Source organism: Seriola lalandi, unplaced genomic scaffold, assembly GCF_002814215.2.
Source record: "Seriola lalandi dorsalis isolate HSWRI2012SDOR001 ecotype SW California unplaced genomic scaffold, Sedor1 jcf7180002054402, whole genome shotgun sequence".
NCBI classification, from domain to species: Eukaryota; Metazoa; Chordata; class Actinopteri; order Carangiformes; family Carangidae; genus Seriola; species Seriola lalandi.
In genome coordinates, this window is record NW_019524955.1 from 73,902 (window position 1) to 93,539 (window position 19,638).

Consider the following 19,638-nt stretch of genomic DNA (forward strand, 5'->3'; position numbering starts at 1 on the left):
CTCTCCTCCTCTCCTCAAGACTACTCACAAGCTCTGCGCGCCACGTCCGCTTATAGGTTCCACGTGAGCGCGCGCAGCTCAGTCGCGCGGTGACGCTCTTCTCCTCACCGGCAGAATGAGCGAGCGCACGCTCTGATGTCCGCAGCCACATCAAAGTCTCCCTGCGTGTCCGTCAGGGGCGAAGCTTAATGTATTTTGACAGGACACCCGCACCGTCTACATAATCATGTTTGTGCTGTGCCGGTTTTTAAAAGGAGCTTTCGGAGACGCGGAGACAATGGTGCGCGTAAAATATTCACAAGTGTGGAGAAGACGCCTGTGCTGAACTCCGACTGTACATTTACCTCAGTCCAGTATTTGATGTTGTCACACATCTGATGAGCAGGTGTAGATGAAGGCTCAAGGATATAACATGAAAACACGAACTTTACTGGAGGCTTTTTGCAAAGAGTGATGAGCATGCTGCGCTCGGACTGTACAGTTAATGTCTATAGCATAAAGCTGTTTCACACAGTCCCTAAAAAGTGTATGTCCTTTTCACAAATCCCCTGGCTGCTTTAACTTTATTAAGATAAAGGAAACCAGGTCAGGACAGAAATAATGTTCATGTATACATTGTATTGTGTATGTGTATACATTTTGTAATTTTGCAAATGATTCTAAACATATAGCAAATAGGTTCATCTACCTGATGGACACCACACACACACACACACACACACAAACACACACACACACACACACACACACACACACACATACACACACACAAAAGAGTTGAGCATCATATTTCTCTCGTAAAATTCCATCAGGTTATAAATATTAAAAACTAGATCATAACAGAGGATTTGTATTTTCCCCAAATAATCAAGTCGCTATATGCATTCAGGCGAGTGGATGGAGTTTTGAAGGAACTCTCAGCACTAATCAGCAAATGTAAATACAGTAGGAATAAAATCATAAGGGAGTTAATTACAAACAGAACATTTAACTGAATTCTTATAAAATCCCAAAACAGACTTATTATAAAATGTTTTCTGGCTCTGAATTTATTCACTTTGCATGATGGTTGTTGTTAAAATAACTACTACTCTGTCCATCCAAATTGTAATAATATGCTTGCTCTTTGTTGTGATGTGCTGCAAAAAGCCCACAGTTGTGTCATCGAAAGTCACTTTCCTTCGGTGCTAGTTGGCTGCCAGCTGGCAGCTAGTGGGGAAATGTGCTGTGCCACCTGTTGTAGCTGCTGCTATGTTTTCCAACAGTAATGCCCATGTAAACCTCAGAAAAATGGTAGAAACGGATGTAAACAAAATGCAGTTGTCCACAGACTATAAACCAACCCTAAAACAAATATAACTTATTACTACTTCCCTTGTCTGTTGGTAATACCTCCCTGTAAGTTTTTGAGCAAATTAAAAAGACATGACTGGATGAAAAAAATTAATCTGTGCCGTTTTAATCTGTTGTGACCCAGTTGTTGTCATTCTAACAATCCCTAAACCTCCAAATGCGCAAGGACTGACAGTATGCTGGGTTTAATGTTCTAAGCATTTTAAATCTGCGATGTAGAATTAGTCTGCAAACACTGATCACTAAGCACCTGACATTTCACAGGTTGCATACTAAACCACTTTTCATCCAGTCAGAGTTCTTGTGCACCTGCAAATGTGGATAAAGCCATCACTAATGGCTGGAGCTGATGAAAAGTAGCATGCTTAACATATCAGTAAACATATTATGGTTTGTTTTTGTCCTTTACTTTGTGTGTGTAGGTTTCGCACTGTAACCCCAGCTCTATTACCACAGGCAGAGCACTCTATCAGACTAGACTAGAGGATTGCTAAATTACGCCTGCACATTCTTCACAGTGAAATAGGAATGGACTCCATACTCCCCGAGGTGCTGTGTGTATTCTGTGTATAGCTGTTTACCCACAGCTGGCACCCACAAAGTCAGCGTGGAACCAACTGTGCTCATATGACGAGGGATGTGATGTGAGATGAAGTTGCCTTTCTGAGCATTTTGGGATACCAGGTGAAATGGGGTTGACCACAAATGTGATAAATTCTCAAGTGAAATGTGCAGAGGAGAGTAAAATTCGACAGTTTTGCAGTGATTTGCCATAAAACAGTGATGTTGTGGAATGTCACAAAGTTTATTTGGGGGTTGAAGAGTGGAGGAGAGGAGGAAAAGATAATTGGCACAAAGGCACTTAAACTGCTTAGAGAGTCACAGATTGCCTATTTACATAATGCATTACTAATGAGAAAGCAGCTTGACATGTCAACAGTGACAACTGGAAAATGGCAAAAAAGACTTTTGTCACTCAGTTTGTTCACTTCCTGTGGGCATTCAATGGCACGCTGTCTATGTGCTTAAATGCTATGTGTATAACAGGGACAAAGGGCACTCTGCATGGTGGACTACCCTGCTAGCAAAGACCTGGGTTCAGCAGTTTTCTTCAAAGGCCCCATGTCAAGTCTGTCAACCCTGTATCTTGGAAGTGGAGGGACAGAGGGGTGCAACAGCCAAATTAAACTAAAATGAAATTCGTGGACCAGGGTAAGGTTTAGGTTTTGCTAGAAAAGCTAGCAAGTTAAAAAAGCTATTTTGTACGAGGTGTTGAAGGCAGGGTGAAAAGCCTGCTGTCTTAGAGAGGGGGAGATGTGATGTTGTTAACTGTGCACACATTCCAACAGATTCTGTTGGAAGACATTCACAGTGTTGCACTCTGCTGTCAACATGAAATTGCTGTGTAATGAATGAAAATAGAGCCAGAGAGAAAAGTTCAAACCCTGCTTTCTTTTTCATCTCCACATAGCTGTCCGATCATAGCATGAAGTGGGTGTGAATGTCAGATTTGGAAAGCTAAAGAAAGTGTTACACGCAACACCCCACCCAGTTATGATGATGGAATGGTGCGGGGGAGGGGACTTCCAAGCTCTTCTGATGAAGTACACTGTGCTGACTTAAACATTCAGAATATAAATATAAGTAGAGTAATAAAAATAGCAACATTTATTTCTAAATAAACAATGTTACAAAGTTACAAACGTTAGCATGCGTTGACTTTCTGACCTGTGAGTAATCAGAAGTAAAGTGTGTGCTAGACCAGAAAAAAATAGTTGTCATTGTTATTGCTGAAATGCATGGGGCCAATGCTGCCACCAACAAATCATCAGAAGTATTCTGTAGTGAATGTGAGGTGAGTCAGGATGGGGGGTGTTGGACCTGCCCTGATTGATCGTATAAGTCTGAATGTAGTGAGTGAGCAAACGCTCAGAAAGGCTGTGACTCAATGACACAACTTTTTTGTTTCTTTACTGATGATGCTGCAGTGACCCCTTTCCACCTGACACAATAGACTGACTGTTCTTTCATCCCGTGTGACAGGATCATTAAAGAAATTAGAGCATGATTAGATGGTTTTAATGTCAGTGTGCCTTAGGTTCTGACTGTTGAGGGAGTAAATTATATCTTGTCCCACGGGGGCCAGAGATAATGCTAGCTGATTTCTGATGGCATAAAAATCTCATGTTGGAGCATATGGCTGCCAGTTCACAGAGTTGGCCTCAGGCACACAGTCAGGATCACCTTGTGAATGATTATTTTAAATGCAATTTCAGATTGTCATCTGTTAGGCTAATATTTGGTGTAGGCTTAATTCTGGGGATGCAATTATGCTGACAAACATTCATCTATGACCAGACACCGCCACATCAATTCAGAGTGCTTTTAGGACAATTTAAATGCATTCTGTCCACAATTGTCCACAGAATAAGTTTGCATTAAGCACCAGGCCTAACTTTAAGTCTTGCTTTTGAGTTCCTTGATATATTTCTGCTGCCACATCTCTATGGAGATTGCACTGATATTTGTACCTGTAGCATTTGTAAAGACAGAGGTAAAAAAAAATATTGTTTGCGGATCTTTGTGAGGATGACTTTTATCTGTAAGAGAAGCCACCAGCTCTGGGGTGACACAGTGCCAGGTTAAGCAAACCTTCATTTGTTTGCACCGTGTGTGTGTTTGTGTGTAGGTGTGTGTTGACTCACCCTCACCACCACATCCCACACCTCCAACCAAATGCACCTTTATCATGCTGCATCTGTGCTGACTGGACTGAGGTGTAGTTGGTTTTGTTTGGAATTATTCATTTGGTCACTGGAAACCTAAATTCCTCTATATGTGTATTCTGCTCAACAGATCATCTCAAAGTGGGCAACAAAATATCTTATAATCTCACAGAAAATTGGCATTATGATAAATGAAAATGTACCTTACTTAAATGAAGAACCAGAAGATCCAAAAACTGAATTAATAAGTTTTTGCATTTCATTAACTCTTACTTTACTATCCAAATCTTATGAAGCATTGGGCAACTTTAAAAGCAAATTGTTATAAGTTGCAGATAGACTTCATATACTTTGGATATGTTGATGCAAAACAGCCTTCTAAGAACAAAGCTTTATGCAAGAGTCTCGTTTATTTATTGTGCCAACAGGTCAAAAACGTGTGTTACTCTTCTTAACAGGAGAAGAGCTTATAGATATTGTGTCTGTGTTAGATTAGCTTGAGGTTACTGATAACACATTACCTCTTAAATTCCAAAAATCTTAATAAGGATACTGTATCCAAAGCTGATTTAAAATGCTTCCTACTCACAGTGAGGTGTCTGCTCTGTTAACATTTTACAGTACTCGCCTTGGCCACAGTTCTGACATAGTGATCAGAGGCTGATGTAATTGTAGTGACTTCGAGTCATTTTCAGACCTGCCTTCACAATCTATTTACATTTCTCCAGTATGAGCTTTTACAGCAACTAACTGTTGTTTTTTTTCAGGCTACAACCAGCGCCTTTAGTAAAAATGTGCTGTCAGGGGTAACTTTATTTGCACTGACCAAATATGGGAAAAAAACCCCAAAACAAAACAGCTGCACCAACTCTGTGGAGACTGTAAAGACAACAATAGCTGTTGGGACAGTTGTGATTTTATGTAATTTGGTGATCACTTGTATTTGGTTCATCCAAGTGTCTGTACTGAAAGTACTGCTTCATTCTGTCAAGTTAAAACTGAAAGCCACTCTGGCCAAGGCCAGTTTGTTTACACGGCTTAGAAAATTGCATCACAGTTATTTTAATGGACAAACAAATCAAAACTTTATATTTTGCTCTTCACAGCACAGCCTCTCACTATTTTTCTTATCTGTGGGTAAAAGTCTGATGAACTCTGTATGCAGTGCCCTTTATTCCCTTTTCAAAAATAAGGCCTTTGTAAAATAAGGCTATATAAATTAATTTTAGAGTTGTCAACCCATTAATTTGCATGAATTAACTGCATAAATGAATAAATGACATTTCAAGAATCCTATCCTATTGATTTATTTAAATGGGCACAAAACAATGAACTAATGTGTAGTGGTTTTGATTTAAATGATTTCACTTGAGCCATATGGATTTAGATGAGCCCACAAATAGTCTGTTTGGAGTAGTTTGCCCTTTACCCTGATTAAGCTGTAGACAACAGCTATGCAACAAATCTGCAAGGATCATAGTTTATGTGACAATAAAGTGGAATTCTTCAGGCAAACACTTGCACTGTGTATAGATAGAATAAAAGATTGCAGTGTTGTATATTTTGTCATACAGTATTTATTTCACTTGTATTTTACTATTTTATTCATGCATTGCTGTTTTGATTTGTACTGCATTATCATATTATAGATTTGGGAGAAGAAAAAAGCAAATTTCCATGACTGTTGACAATGACCTCAAAGATTTATGTAGCCTAATATAAACTTACACTTTAAGGCTCCATTGGCTGATCCATGTCTGTGCCTTGGAAACTGCACTCATTCACTGTTAGATCCCACCATTTTATTCATACTTTATTTAAATTTTATAGTTTGCACATTTAATTAATGCCCAATCATTATGGGGAAAGATATTCAGTCATGACCACGAACTAATGGCACCCAGAATATGAGTCAGTTCCTTATTCGGGTTGAGCTGCAACAATGTCTGATGTCTGCATATTCTATACACTCATTCATGGATTTGTTCTGATTCACAAATTCATGTTGAGTAAGACGCCCTTACTATAAACTGTTTATGCTAACCACATGTATAAATCATGTGTATTAGAGGAACACTGTCTAAGAATCCATGAAGAGTGTAACCAGTAAATGTGATTCATTGAGACCTTCATTATCAGGCAGTTAATCTATTCCAGGGCAATGTCCCTGATAATTTCCTGTGCTGATGTGCACTTTGGGTCGAGAGTCGGAGAGGTTGCCCACAGCTGGTATTTGGACAGCTTACAGTGTATGGTAAAGATGGAAATAAGTGGCATTAAGAGGCTGCTGAAAATTGGGAGCAGTTAATACCAGCTCAACAGTAATGTGATTACAAAGGTTAATTTAATTCATTAACAAAATGGGCTCAATCGAAAGCAAGTATAAGCTACATTTTACAATAGCGTCTTATCCTGCAGGCATAATGACATTTCATACATCCCATATATTGCTTGATTTGATTATTTTCAGATCATTGTGTGGTACCGATTTTGACAGACAACCAGTGTACATATGAAAAATTTCTACTTTTAAAATGTAATTTTTATCCAAAAAAGCTCCTATCAGCTGAGCACATTTTACAAATTAGTACTGCATCAGAAAAGCCTGTCAAGCCATGCCTAAAATACAGCAACAAACAAGACCAAAGAAGTAAAATGTAAAACTTTAATCAGTCTCGCACTTCTGTCAAGCTTGAGTATGTGGTATGGGGTTAGGTGTTTTAATTCCCTTTTATCTCTCTGAAACTGGAAAAACAAATTAGTTAATAAGAAAGTTTGGAGCTGCTCAGGAATCCTCCACCAAACAAGTGACACAATAAGTTTATCTGGGTCAGCTTCACACCTTGAAAGAAAAAGCCCATTTGTAGATTGAAAAAGAAGACGAGGCCGATCTTTGATTCACTCACTCAGTCTTCGCAACATTCCCTTATGGCGAACCAGGGGGTGCAGATCTATGTATAGAGGCCTCCCGGCTCCACAGGGATTCGGCTTATCAAAGGAACGGGTTAAGGTGCTGATTGGAGATGCTGATGGTTAAGAGACTTTCACCCTGATTAAAGACAAAGCAAGACAGAGTCAAATAAAAGAGGACAGGGGACACATGGACAGCTCATATATCACCAGTCCATTTATGTGTTTATAAAAGGTACATAAAATGTACCTATTGCTTTCATATAACATAACTGGCGATGTTACCTCAACACTGAGATTTAAATTATGGTATTATTTACTTTGAATTGGTGGTTTTACAGAGGCCACACAGTCTCCTCCTCTGCAGACAGCTGATACTAATTAATCTGATGTTGGCAGAATCTCAGTTTCTAATTCTGTCTATAAAACTACAAAAGTTAAAGTATTAACAGTAAAAAATCAACAGTTATAATATGTAACTTTTCCACATTAAAATATCCAAAAAACGACTAGACCTGTTATATGTATATGTGTGTGTGTGTGTGTGTGTGTGTGTGTGTGTGTGTGTGTGTGTGTGTGTGTGTGTGTTTCCAGCAATTTTTTTCATCTAGCAAAATCCAAAACTCAGATTTGAATCATTTCATTTGGTCGCCTGTCAACGGTGTCATATCACCTATTACGCTTGCGTCTGTGTTGTGGTTGCCTGCCAGAAGTGGTCAAAATTGACTTTTTACCCCATTTTAAGCCATATTTTTTAAGATATACTTTTTACACCTTGGATTTTTGCTAGGCTCCCAGCCCCTCATGTTAACATGTCGACATTAGCGTTTAGCTCAAAGCACTACTGTGCGGATGTACATCCTCACAGAGACGATATCCAGGCGGCAAGCTCAAAGTCTTGTTTACCTCGGCACACCTGGCCAGTTACATTGTTCAGTTGGCATGATTGGAGTTTTGGAAACAAACAGAAACTGTTGGATGCTGTTCAACAGTCTGACAAATCCTTTAGTTGAAGCACTGAGGAACCTAACACGCCAACTTCAAAGAACTAGTGCAAAGAAAGACTGAATGGTTCATCACTTGACTTTGCAGCACTTCTTTATGTTAAAAGTTTCACTTGAACATACTGCAACAGCTTCAACCAATTATCAGCTGACAGCTCATTTGGTTATCTACAGGCTGCCTGGAAGTGCCTGACAGCCTGCTGTTGGTTTGATGTGCCAGCTTCATAAAGACGTTAAAGAAAAGTTAGGTTAAAGTAAACATCCTTTAAAAATGTTTTCTGTTCTTTAAGATTCAGTTAAAGCTTTAAAGCTTACTTCCTATTTTTCAATGAACTTGTTTTAATGTGAACCACAGTGCTGGGTTGTTTTCTTATTAGATCAGTCAGTTTCTACAGGCGATCAGTCAATCACAGAATTGAATCTCAGGGTTTCCTTTGAAGTTAAGTCTGGCTAACCACAGAAAATGTCGATCTGAACAAGTCAGACCTTAAATGTTAGATGGATGGCTCACATCTTTTCAAGCAGCACTTTCAAGGAAAAGATTCCACCATGGACTTTGTGTAACTTTTAAAGCTCTAAAACTTGATGGAGAAAAATGAATCCACAGTGTTTTGATGCCAATAATCTCATTTTGACATATTTTATTTGAAACAGCTTTATCTATGAATAAATCTAAACAGTTGCAATCATTTCTACAGTGACAACATGCTTTCAAAATCCTTAAGCATTTTACAAATAATACGTTGAGATCAAAACTGTACACATCATCACAGCCCCATTTACCCAGCTTTGGACAGTCACAAACACAGTAATTTACATTGGCATTTTATCAAAGGCAAAGGATACAGTGTACCTTGACAAGCAATTTCAGTGGAAGATTCAAATCCATATACTGATATAAAACAGTATCACAAAAAAGGCAAAGGCATACAGACTGAATATATATTAAAGGCAAAAGAGGAATGATTACAACTTTCAAATTTCCCTGTCTGTGTAAACAGCAGCCCCAGATAGTTCCCTGCTCTACCATTAGGAGGAGGACAATTTTGGGAATTTGGCTTACATGTCATCAGCATGTGGTCGCAGTTTGGCAGAGCGGTGAGGATCCAAGGTCACAGTGGCTATGTGACCAGTAATTGGGTCTACATGGAAATGGCTGATTCTTTCCTCCTCACTGCTGTTTAGAGACATGGTCTCCAAACTGGACCGCTCTTGGTTCACTCCCAGCTTTCCCATCAGTGCCGTAATATCTGCCAATCCGTGCTCTGCTGGGAAACGCCGGTGCAGAGGCTCTGATTCTTCCTCAGTGGAGAACGGGGCGTCAGTGACATGCAGCACACGGGAGGCCTGGAGGTTCTGCAGGGACCGTGACTGGACTGTGTGAGGAATTTGAGAAAAGATAAGCAAGTTCACACCTCTGTGGACATGCAGCTCGGTTTACTACTGTGTATTGCGTATGTGTGCACTTTTTTGTGAGTACATCAAATTCAAATCTAAAGACATTTAAGACTATTCCTAATAAAACTCATAACAAAGCCTTGAGCACGCCGGAAACGTGCAGAATTGGTTGATTTTTCAAGGCTGCCAAACAGCTTTTGATAAAAAATTAGACCATGCTACTGCTGAAATCTTTGTCTTTCCTCATAATTAAAATTGACATTTGTGTTTGGGTTTGTGCCAATCCATTTGTTAATGAAGTAGTAATTAACAGTAATTAATCAGAAATTGCTGTAATGATTCTGGCTACAAATCCTCAGACAGGCAAAGCAGGCTTTGAGGCTCTGCAGGTGAGAACTGGTCCAGCTGTGGATGAGACTGCAGCTCTAACAAGCTCCTCTGCTGTGACACAGAGGTTCTGGATTAGTTGGTATGTCGGCACACACAATTCTATTTGGTGCTGTAGGATACTCACTTCTGACTGGACTGAAGTCTCCTTGGCTGACCTTGGTGTCAGAGAATGGCTTGAGGCTGGGGAACAGGATTAGGGAGAAGGACAGCAGCAGCACCTAAAAATGTGATTAAAAAAAAAAAAAAAAAAAATCAAATTCAAGGGACAGAAAAAGAAAGTTGGTACTTGAAAATTTGTGTTTGACACAGTTGAACTTTTGTATGGCTAGTGGCTCATATCTTCCCTCTGTGAATATGCTTTCACTTTGCAATGTTCAGAAGAAACAGTAATCTAACTGTGGAGCAAAGTATTTTGTGACTGGGAACTGAGACTCGTTCATATTTATAGATTCAAAATTACATTTTTATAATTCTTGTCCACTCATGTTGCCTTGGGTCTTGCATTTTTATTCTATTGCAGTTTTCAAAGCCAATAAATGGCTTCTATTCCACCTGTCTATTTCTCTTTATGGGGACTGTGCCTTTTTGTGACCTTTGCGATGTCTTGTCTGTTGTGTACATATCTAGATAGGCTGCTCTCGAAGGCTAATCCAGCTGTTGTTGCTGTTCGGGTAGCTATGAGAGTGAGTCATTTGGAGGGTCTGGGTTTTTTTATCTGCCTGGCACACACACAGAGGATGTCCTTACCAGTACACATGTCCCAGTCTGGGCTGGCTTGTTAGATGTATTCATGACCAGAGCCTGCAGCCTTCGCAACTGTTCCATTAGTGTCCTGCGGAGTGGATGGAGGGAAAAGGATAGACAAAGACAAAAGAGTAAACAGAATCGAAAATGGAAAGGAAAAGAAAATATGAGTGGGTTAACGAGGGTCTGGGGGAACAAGAGGGCAAGTCAAAATGCTGAAGGCAATTTCTGAGGGAACAAACATTGCCAGGAGATTACAGAGGAATAAAAATGGAGAAGTTCTATTTTGAAATCACTCACATGTTGCATTTCTCCAGCTGTGACACTTTTCTCTGCAGCTCATGGTTGTGTGCGTTGCAGGCTGCCATCCTGGAGGAGATAACACACAGGAGGCAGAAAGGAGGAGAAGGACAACGTGAAATCCCTCACTGACAAAAACTTTTTTTCAATACTGAAAAAAAGGTATTTAGTGAAAATATTCATTGAAGCCCCATTAAGCGTATAGTTTAAATCCAAGAAAACGCTGCGTGTTTAGGGAGAGTTTTAAAACTGCCTCTCTTATTCAAAAGGGGATTAAGATACTGTTGATTTTGCATGTATTAGCACACTACCATTAAATTCATTTCCCACTTTTTCAGCAGCTGACTCTCAGATGAATAATGATGTATGAAGAACTTTCTAAACAGTCTCCGCTAACACGTACATACAGTGCCATACTATGCTAACACACTGTATTTTTGACACAAAACTTATGATAAAATGGATTACTCAAGTTGAAACTCAAGTTTCTACACACCTATGTTTTTAAGACCCTTCATGGGATTTTTGTCTTCAACAGCTAATAATACAGACAGCTAATGACATAAGCTTGCAACCTTGCCAGGTTTCCGGCTATTTGCCACAGTGGTTCAGACCAATCAGCGTCCTATGAGGGAGGATCTATGTGCAGCTACAGGCGTGTCTTAGGTGTGACAACAGCCAGAAGATACTGTTGGTTTACGTTGAAGAGGTTAGAAAAGATACTGCTATAGCATCAGTGATATCAGAACTGAAGAGTATCTCCTCATTGAAAGAAGAGCAGCTGAAGGCTTTTCTTGATGGAAAGGATGTTTTTGCTTTTCTCTCGACTGGCTTGGGCAAGAGTTTCATTTACCTACTGGCTGAACTGGTGGTGAAAGAAATGGGAAGGAGTCTGATTGGTTTAATTTAGATCGTGATAGATGATGATAGATGATAGACAAATGGGTCATCCAATCAACTGGCAAGTCTTTTTCCAACAAAGTGTTCCCAGATGGTTCTATGCATCAAACCATCTGGTGTATCATGTTAAATGACATATGGGAAAGGCCACAATCAAACATGGGAATTGGATCTATATGGCACGCCTGGCCCATCAGGATGCCACAAGCTGCTTTCATAATGTACCGAGATAAAGTGACCAAGGGCTGCATTGAAGGTACAATGGGGAAAACAGTAATGGAAAGCATATTGAATCTGTGGTCATTTCGCTCGTTACTCTTTTACAAATTAGATTCTTACCTGCTCTCCAGTCCGTCAATATACTCCTTCTTCTTCTTCCGGCTCTCCTGGGCAGACTGCTTATTGCGAATCTTTCGGCGTATTTTCTTCAGAATTCTTTCTTCATACTGATTTAAAGAGAAAGGAACATTCTCATGTTGAGCCTCTATTGTATAAACTCAGGGATCTCATAATTGTTTTCATTGTAAAGGTATTGATAGCAATTTACCTTTGTGAGAGGTAGTTGGCTGGGTAGAGTCACCCCCTCCTTTGCTAAAAGCTTCTTCTCATCTTCATTCAGAATCAACTCTTGAATAGATGGTTGGGATGGCTGTGGGGGCTGGTGGTGAGATATGAATACTAATATTTAAAACATCATCACTGCAGCTTGATTAAATTTTCTCTCTGGCCCGGCAGCTGTTCCTCCTCCCTCTCCGTCACCCCACTCTCTCTCCCTTGAGCCTCACAGGAAGTAGTTACATGAGTGCCGACTATCAGGCCACCTTCATCACTCTCATTTCATGGCTACCTTAAACCAATTATGGTGTTGGAACCTAAGTTGCATTCTGCCACTGTCTCCTCCATCTTATTAAACTGGGCTCTGAAGATGGGATCAATACCAGGAGTGTGCTGAAATCCACCCCACTTTATACCCTCAAGTTTCAGAGGCACAAGCACAGTATTCTGCTTATGGTGATCTTCTGTATTTGCTTGATGCCCTCCACTTTTAGAACTATTTCCTTTGGGAATTAAATGATAATGACCTTCACATTTAGCCAATTCTCAAATCTCAAATCTCAGTTTGTATATCTCAAATATCCACAAACTCCCAACACTTTAAAATAGTTATATGTCAAAGAATATGAAGGAACTTAGTTAAAGAAAAATATCAAGTTCAACCAAATACTGAATTAAATATTTCTGCTTATTCCTTCTCTCACTGTAAGAAAACAAAGTGAGTGCTGCTGGGCATGTTGCTGATCATTTGCATTTCCAAAGGCCCCACCCCTTGGTGTATCCATGATTTCAGCGAGTGCAATCACCCACTTGTTTTTATGGTACACATGCACACTCCTACACTAGCTCACACAAAAGGTAAACAACAGGTTCTGTGCATGAGTCAGGCAGCCAAAGAAAGATACACCAACACCCAGAAGACACTACTGCTCTCCCTCCATACTGCTAGTGTCCCACCCCCACTGACTCAAACAGCCACCACGACCAGAATACACTTACTGGCTCCGGTGTTCCAGACAGGAGCAGATCTTTGACGGTTAGGGGGAAGCCAGAGGACAGCTGCGGTCTATGTACATCAGAAGGATATGGTGTAATCCTCGTCCTGCCCATTGGGAAGCCGGGGTCCCAGTCATCTGCGCTCACACAGGCACAAGGATACACATAAAGCACTTGGAAACAAGTGTTATTGTTTAGGTTAGAAAACTAAGACATGACATTTGGTGCTTGGACGTTACTTACTCTTATTTGGTCCTCAACATGTGTACTCTGATGTTTCATCAGCAATAATGTCAGTGTCTTGGATAGTTTGAATACCCATGTTCATGGTTTCAAATATCGTATGATATCCTACTTTATCCTCTGAGAAACTGGGATTCATGTGCAGGATTGTAGCCGGATGATAGTGTGGCTGAAATTCCAAATTCACCATTTTTTGTCAATGACCATTCCCTGCTCACAACTACGACTGGGAACATTATTGATGATGTCATTAGAGCTCAGTTGATCTACAAAAAAATAATTAGCAAAAACTGTATAATCGATTTATTGTTTAAACAAATTTTCAAGCGAAAATGACAACATTTCACAGCTTCCTGCTTCTCAAATGTGAATGTTTTCTGTTTTTTTACTCTTTTATGGTGGTAATTTGAATATCTTTGGGTTTTGTGTTGGTGGTAAGATAAAACAAGACACATTTAGACATTTATTTGAACTTAGTTGCAGCTCTAGATGTTTTTATGATTTCCTATCTGAGTGTTTTTCTTGAGGATATTTGTGACTTACTGAGGTCAATGGAGACGTTGGCTTCCAGGGCTGCCTTTGTTTGCGGCCTCTTACTGAAGTACTGAGCGTCCCCTGGGGGACTCTCTGGGCGTTGTGGACTGTCCATCTGGTCTGAGGTAGGGTCCTCACTGATCCCACTGTCACTGGGAGATGGGGACCAGAGAGGTGAGCCTGACACAGAATCACTTCCACTCAGGAGAGCGTTGAGGAAGTCATCGTCTGCCTGTTCAGGCGGAGGCAGCATCTGCTCGGTGACAAAACCTAAATGCTATCATTAGTCTGTCTGTGTGAGATGACAACATGACGAGAAAGGGGATAGTCTTCTACAAATAGAAAAAGATCTACAAAGTATCCCAAGGATGGACTATACACCAGATAGAAAGTAAACATGTATTTGTATCATGTATGAGTGACATTAAAGATCCTACAGTCTCACGCACATTTGGGTCCTGGATTGGCCAGGTGTGATGGTTGCCATGGTGTTCTGTTTCCTCATGACGGAGAATTCCATCGTTTTGATCAAACAGCCAGTCGAGCAGCTCAATGCCATCACAACCCTGAGATGAGATCATGCCATTTAATGACAACACACAGGACCATGTCTTTCATGCTTTTAGAGGCAATGACAAAAAAACATTAAAGGTTTACCACAACTTGTCTGCCACAGCTGGGGACTACTGTTTTACTGGCAACAATTCACCACAATCTTCCCTGATCACACTGTACTGTACAATGTGTTCCCCCTAATCTGTGTAGATATCTGTCATTGATAAGACACCTTTTATGAATAATGCTTCTTATAATTATGTCCTTGTAATGCCTTTCTAAAACAGCCCTTTGTCTGTAGTTTTAGGTAGATTTAACATCTAGATAAAAGTTTTTAATTTCCTCTAAAGCCTTAACTTTGCTCTCTGGGACTGCCCTATAAACCATAATTGGCAAGCTACAATGCAATAAAAAGACAATATTTTGTTATTTACCTGATCTGGATAGTGCTCCATAATTTCTCTGTTTGTGTGACACACCAGAGAAGCGCCAAAGACAACAAAGATCCAGTCAAAATATCCAATTTATTGTGTTGTGCAGTAGCTTTGTAAGCTTTGTTCCTAAAGAGTCTCTACTGTATCTCTCAGCTCTTCTTCTAGGGTCCAAAGTTTAAACTCCAACTCAACACACCCAGCCAGCGAGCTTGCTTTGTTCCCATTGGCTCTGAGGAGACATAATCTAAATGGTAGCCAGGGGTACACAACTAAGGAACTTCACAAATTGGTCTATCTGGAGACAGAGGACAAGAAGTCTCCACTAAGATGTAAAACATCAGAGAGGTCAAAGTCTGTTGTTTCTTTTCCTTTTATTTTTTTGATAGCATATTGACACAAGGATAGCTCTGACCTTTGGCATATATTCAGAACACAATAAACATACAATGGCCAGGTTCTAGAAAACAACAAGTCAACAACACTGATTTTAAAAAAGTAAGTAAAGTTTATTTCTATAGCACCTTTCATAGATACAAAGTCACAAAGTGCTTTACACAAATAAAAAAATACAAGAATTCCAAACCCAGATGAGGAAATAGGAAAATAAAAAGCAATAAGATAAAAATGGAGCAGCTATTCAGACAGGCTAACAAAAACGTTTTCAGCTACTTCAAAAAGATTTCACCGGAGTCTATGGATCGCAATGATAAGATAGCATTCCGTAAATTGGATGCAACAGCTTGAAAAGCACGGTCACCTCAGGTTTTATAGCCAGTTTGAGGGACAGGCAGTAATTTTTGTTCAGCAGACCTAAGAGTGTGACTGGCTGTATGATGGAGGAGGAGGTCAGCAATACACTGGGGCGTTTGGCCATGCAAGGCTCTGAAGGTTGAAATAGATGCGGATTTAATTGGAAGCGAGTGCAGAGAGAGTAAAATTGGTGTGATATGTGATGTCTTGTTATTTGTAGTTAAAAGCCAATAAGTTGCATTTGGACAGTTTTCAGACAGTTTAAAGAAGTTTGATTCAAACAGGTAAAAAGAACGTTACAAAAATCTAAACGAGTAGAAATAAAAGAATGAATCATCATCTTCATCTCAATCTTGGTCATCACAGGTCTTAATTTAGCAATGATTCTCAATCGGAAACATGAACACATGAACACATAAGCATAAAACAAATCCAAGGCAGACCTGTATAAGCCCACCAGCTAGTTTTTAGAACACCATGAACAATGGCATCAAAAGCAGAGCTGAGGTCAAGTAACACCAGTAATGAGCATTTCCCGTCATCTGCAGCCATTATAATGCCATTTCTGTTGAGTGCAGTTAATGAAATCCTAATTGAAAGGAGTCATACAGGCCAAGTGTTTCTAAAACAGCTTTCAGCTGCTTGGCAACAACATTTTCCTTCAGTCTGGACACATGAGGCATCTTGGATATTGGCCTATAATTCTTAGGAACGGTAGGGTGTATATTTTCCAAGGCTGAACTATAATATGTTTGAAATGGTTAGGGACAGAGCCAGTTGGAATCGACTGAATTAAAAACAATTGGATGGAGATGAATGAGGGAAGAATGTCAAGGGCGCCAGATGAGGGCTTAATTTTTTTGCAGAAATTTAGTGAAAGGAGTTCAGGATTGTGGAGTAGGAAACACAAACGCAAAACATTTAAGAAGGTTATTGCAATCAGTGTTGGAGTAGACCAACACTTGTGGAGAGACTGCGGTGTTGAGATATATATATATATATGGTGGTCACACTTACGGGGGGAGTTTCATAATCTGGTGAAATAGTTTGACATTTTGGAAAGTATGTTTAGTGACTTTGTATATATATGATATATATCTATATCTATATAGATATATATATCATAGACTCAGCATTTCCACAGAGCTGGATCACTAAAAATTTGCGTAAAAGTTTGCATATTGGTGTGTTATGACAGTTTGAGGAAACTGGATTATTAAGGGAATAATTTATTTGTAGAACAAGTGGGAATAAGACAAAGCTGCCAGGGGCCTCGTAAAGCACCAATCAGCCTTTAAAGATAAGGAGGCTTAAAAACATGAATGTTCTGCAGACCAATGGTTGAAAACATAATTACACAGACAATTTGCACCGTCTCTTTATAATCTATGTGATTTGTTTGAGAGTCTAATTATTTTTTTCACCCAAGCTTCAAAAAACCACAGTGAAAATATGAAAATATGGTAAATATGAAGCTAATCAGCCAGCAGCTCTTAGACAGAATTTGTTAATTTTCAGTCAGAGCTAGGCTAGCTGGCTAAGCTAACCAGTTGCAGGCTCTAGCTACATATTTACAGTATGTACAGTACAGTAAGACAGTGGTACAGCTCCTCTCATCTAACTCTCAAAGCAAAGTCACTGAACATACTTCCCAAAATGTCAAACTATTTCACCAGAATATGAAACTCCCCCCCGTAAGTGTGACCACAACAAATGAATTCTTGCGAGAATTGCTGCAATAGTCAAAGTTTCAGTGTAAAAATGTGAGGCACGAAATATTCCAGAGCTACCACTTCTCCCCGTTCCACCAAAATCTCACCCTCACATCCTCTCTGATCTCAATTCCAGGTAGAAAGGTAGAATGAGGTCACTGCCAGTAACCATCATATTATCAAGAGTTACTGATGTCATGTATTGTAGCTGGATATGGAAATACATTTGACTTGGCGGCACAGATCTGCTGTTGGTAACGCTCCCTGCTGCAGCAGTGCAGCAAAACAAAATGCAGTAGACTGATATGCTGTATGAAGTGGGGGGAGCATAGCAACCAACTGTCCTGTATATGACTTATTAAATGCAACATCATCAGGGAATCGAACCTGTGGAGGCTGTGGTGAAGGTGGTTTCTGTGATGCAGCAGTAGCAGGACAGCAGTGACAGTGAATATGAGGGAGAAGGTCTTTAATTACAACACCCAACATCTGATGGCCGTACCTGCACTGACACACTTAGGTTATCTTAGACATTGTTACACTTTTACACCCATATTGCACATACACAAAAAGCACATGAATGATGACATAAAATCCACCTGTGAAGGAGTCACAGGTAGTCACAAGCTTTACAGCTCGTTCCTCATGGTATGATAAGCTAACTGTCAGCTGACACATCACAGCGTTAGAGTTACTGTGTCTTGCCAGGACTAGTCTATTGGGCTTTCATAAAAGAAGCATTACGTAATCATTATTGCATTGTTATCTAATGGAGGAAGGTTCCAAAGGGCAAAAGCTCTGTAGGCATAATTACTTAACAAGATTTTCAGCTTTGAAAAAGCTCTTTGAAAAGAAGTGTCCAATACAAACAGAGTTATGTTCAGTAAGAAACTGTACATGGCCGTGTGTGTCATGGCCTCAACTTTATCTTCATTATCAGCAGCATCGTCAGAAAGGGACAGATGTGTTTCACGTGCCACCAGTGTGTCTAGCTCTCCCCACTTATCTCTCATTGTGTTTGTGTGCTTGTCACTGACTCCTATTTGTTTTCACTCCAGATATTTATAACCTCAGTCTGTGATATTATCAATCAAAGGGGGATGGGGCATTTAGTCAATTATAACTTTCCAGTAAGAGGCATACGTTTTTTTAAATTGTAATTTTAAAATGTAGCAGTAATTATTCAATAGTATAAGCAAAAACAAATGTAATGTCAGTCTATGGGTTGGTTGTTCGCCATTTGAAATGTCCAAACTATTATTGGCTTTAAATTTTGTCCAGTTTTTTTTTTTTTTTGCAAGGTCATTTTAGGTTGTAACATAGTATCTCAGTAAAATTGAATTTTCTCTTCCCCCAACACAGATATAAAGTAACAATAATAACACAAACAATACAACAATACATTGAATGGTAAAAAGTCTTTCAGCTTAATTACTTTTTTACTTTTGGAACTGTATGTTGAGGCCCTATCCAGTAATTTCTAGGAATTTTATAAACCAAGAAAAAAATCCACCCATTTTATTATGTTGAATAACAGACAGCTATCCAACAGAATAAACTTACATTTTGCTGTGTGAATCTCTAATTTGTGGGTGTGAAGTGGCATGTGCATGGCAGTACAGTATGCTCTTGGTATTTGTACATCTCAGCCCAGCCACCTTCACCTGTGCCGCGGGAGACTAACTATAAGGTCAGCAGTCTGACAGCACTGTGAAATATTAATTTGAAGGTGTCTGGAGGGATGCAGGTTTACTATTACTACAACATTTTTTTCATCAATTTACTGTATGTCAGATCATCTTTCTTCCAAATCTGAGGGGATGTTTTTGAGATGGATAGTTGCCATCCTCCTGCAACCATGAAAGCCCTGCAGGGGAAACAGAAGCCAAATGTACATAATGAATGAACTGAATTGGATACACTAGTGCCCAGATAGTGTGTGTTGTTGATGAGTTGATATGACATTTGACTAGGAACTATTAATTCCCCATTTGAATGCTCTTGCTGTGTTTTATATGCCAGAAATCTGAAATGAGGGTCAGATGACAACATATTCCTAGTTGAAAGCCTCTGAAAAAAAAAAAACCACACAGAGATTTACGGATGCTGAAGGCCAAATGCCAATCAGTACTGT

The 19,638-nt window shown here is 39.6% G+C and overlaps 1 protein-coding gene across 2 annotated transcripts; it reads right to left on the reverse strand.

Annotated features, from left to right (window-relative positions):
- Positions 1-8,602: 8,602 nt before the first annotated feature.
- creb3l3a (cAMP responsive element binding protein 3-like 3a) lies at positions 8,603-15,255 on the reverse strand. Of its 2 annotated transcripts, XM_023409644.2 has the most exons (10): positions 15,043-15,255; positions 14,503-14,619; positions 14,063-14,306; positions 13,280-13,413; positions 12,273-12,383; positions 12,065-12,171; positions 10,826-10,894; positions 10,529-10,613; positions 9,906-9,999; positions 8,603-9,369 (listed from the first exon to the last, which is right to left on the reverse strand). In XM_023409644.2, exons 1-10 carry the CDS (start codon positions 15,061-15,063, stop codon positions 9,053-9,055), a joined length of 1,299 nt encoding a protein of 432 aa, XP_023265412.1. In that variant the 5' UTR covers positions 15,064-15,255; the 3' UTR covers positions 8,603-9,052. The 2 variants fall into 2 exon arrangements, with proteins under 2 accessions (XP_023265412.1, XP_087031092.1); XM_087174966.1 differs by lacking the exon at positions 15,043-15,255 and having other exon boundaries at positions 14,063-14,323.
- Positions 15,256-19,638: the final 4,383 nt, after the last annotated feature.

Excerpts from the sequence above, each read along its gene's own strand:
- creb3l3a (XM_023409644.2), bottom strand. The coding sequence starts at position 15,063 with ATGGAGCACTATCCAGATCAG. Across the intron at positions 14,307-14,502 it reads GGCCAATCCAGGACCCAAAT|ATGCTGCCTCCGCCTGAACA; the intron begins GTGCGTGAGACT and ends GTCACCGAGCAG. Across the intron at positions 12,172-12,272 it reads GCCAACTACCTCTCACAAAG|TATGAAGAAAGAATTCTGAA; the intron begins GTAAATTGCTAT and ends TCTTTAAATCAG.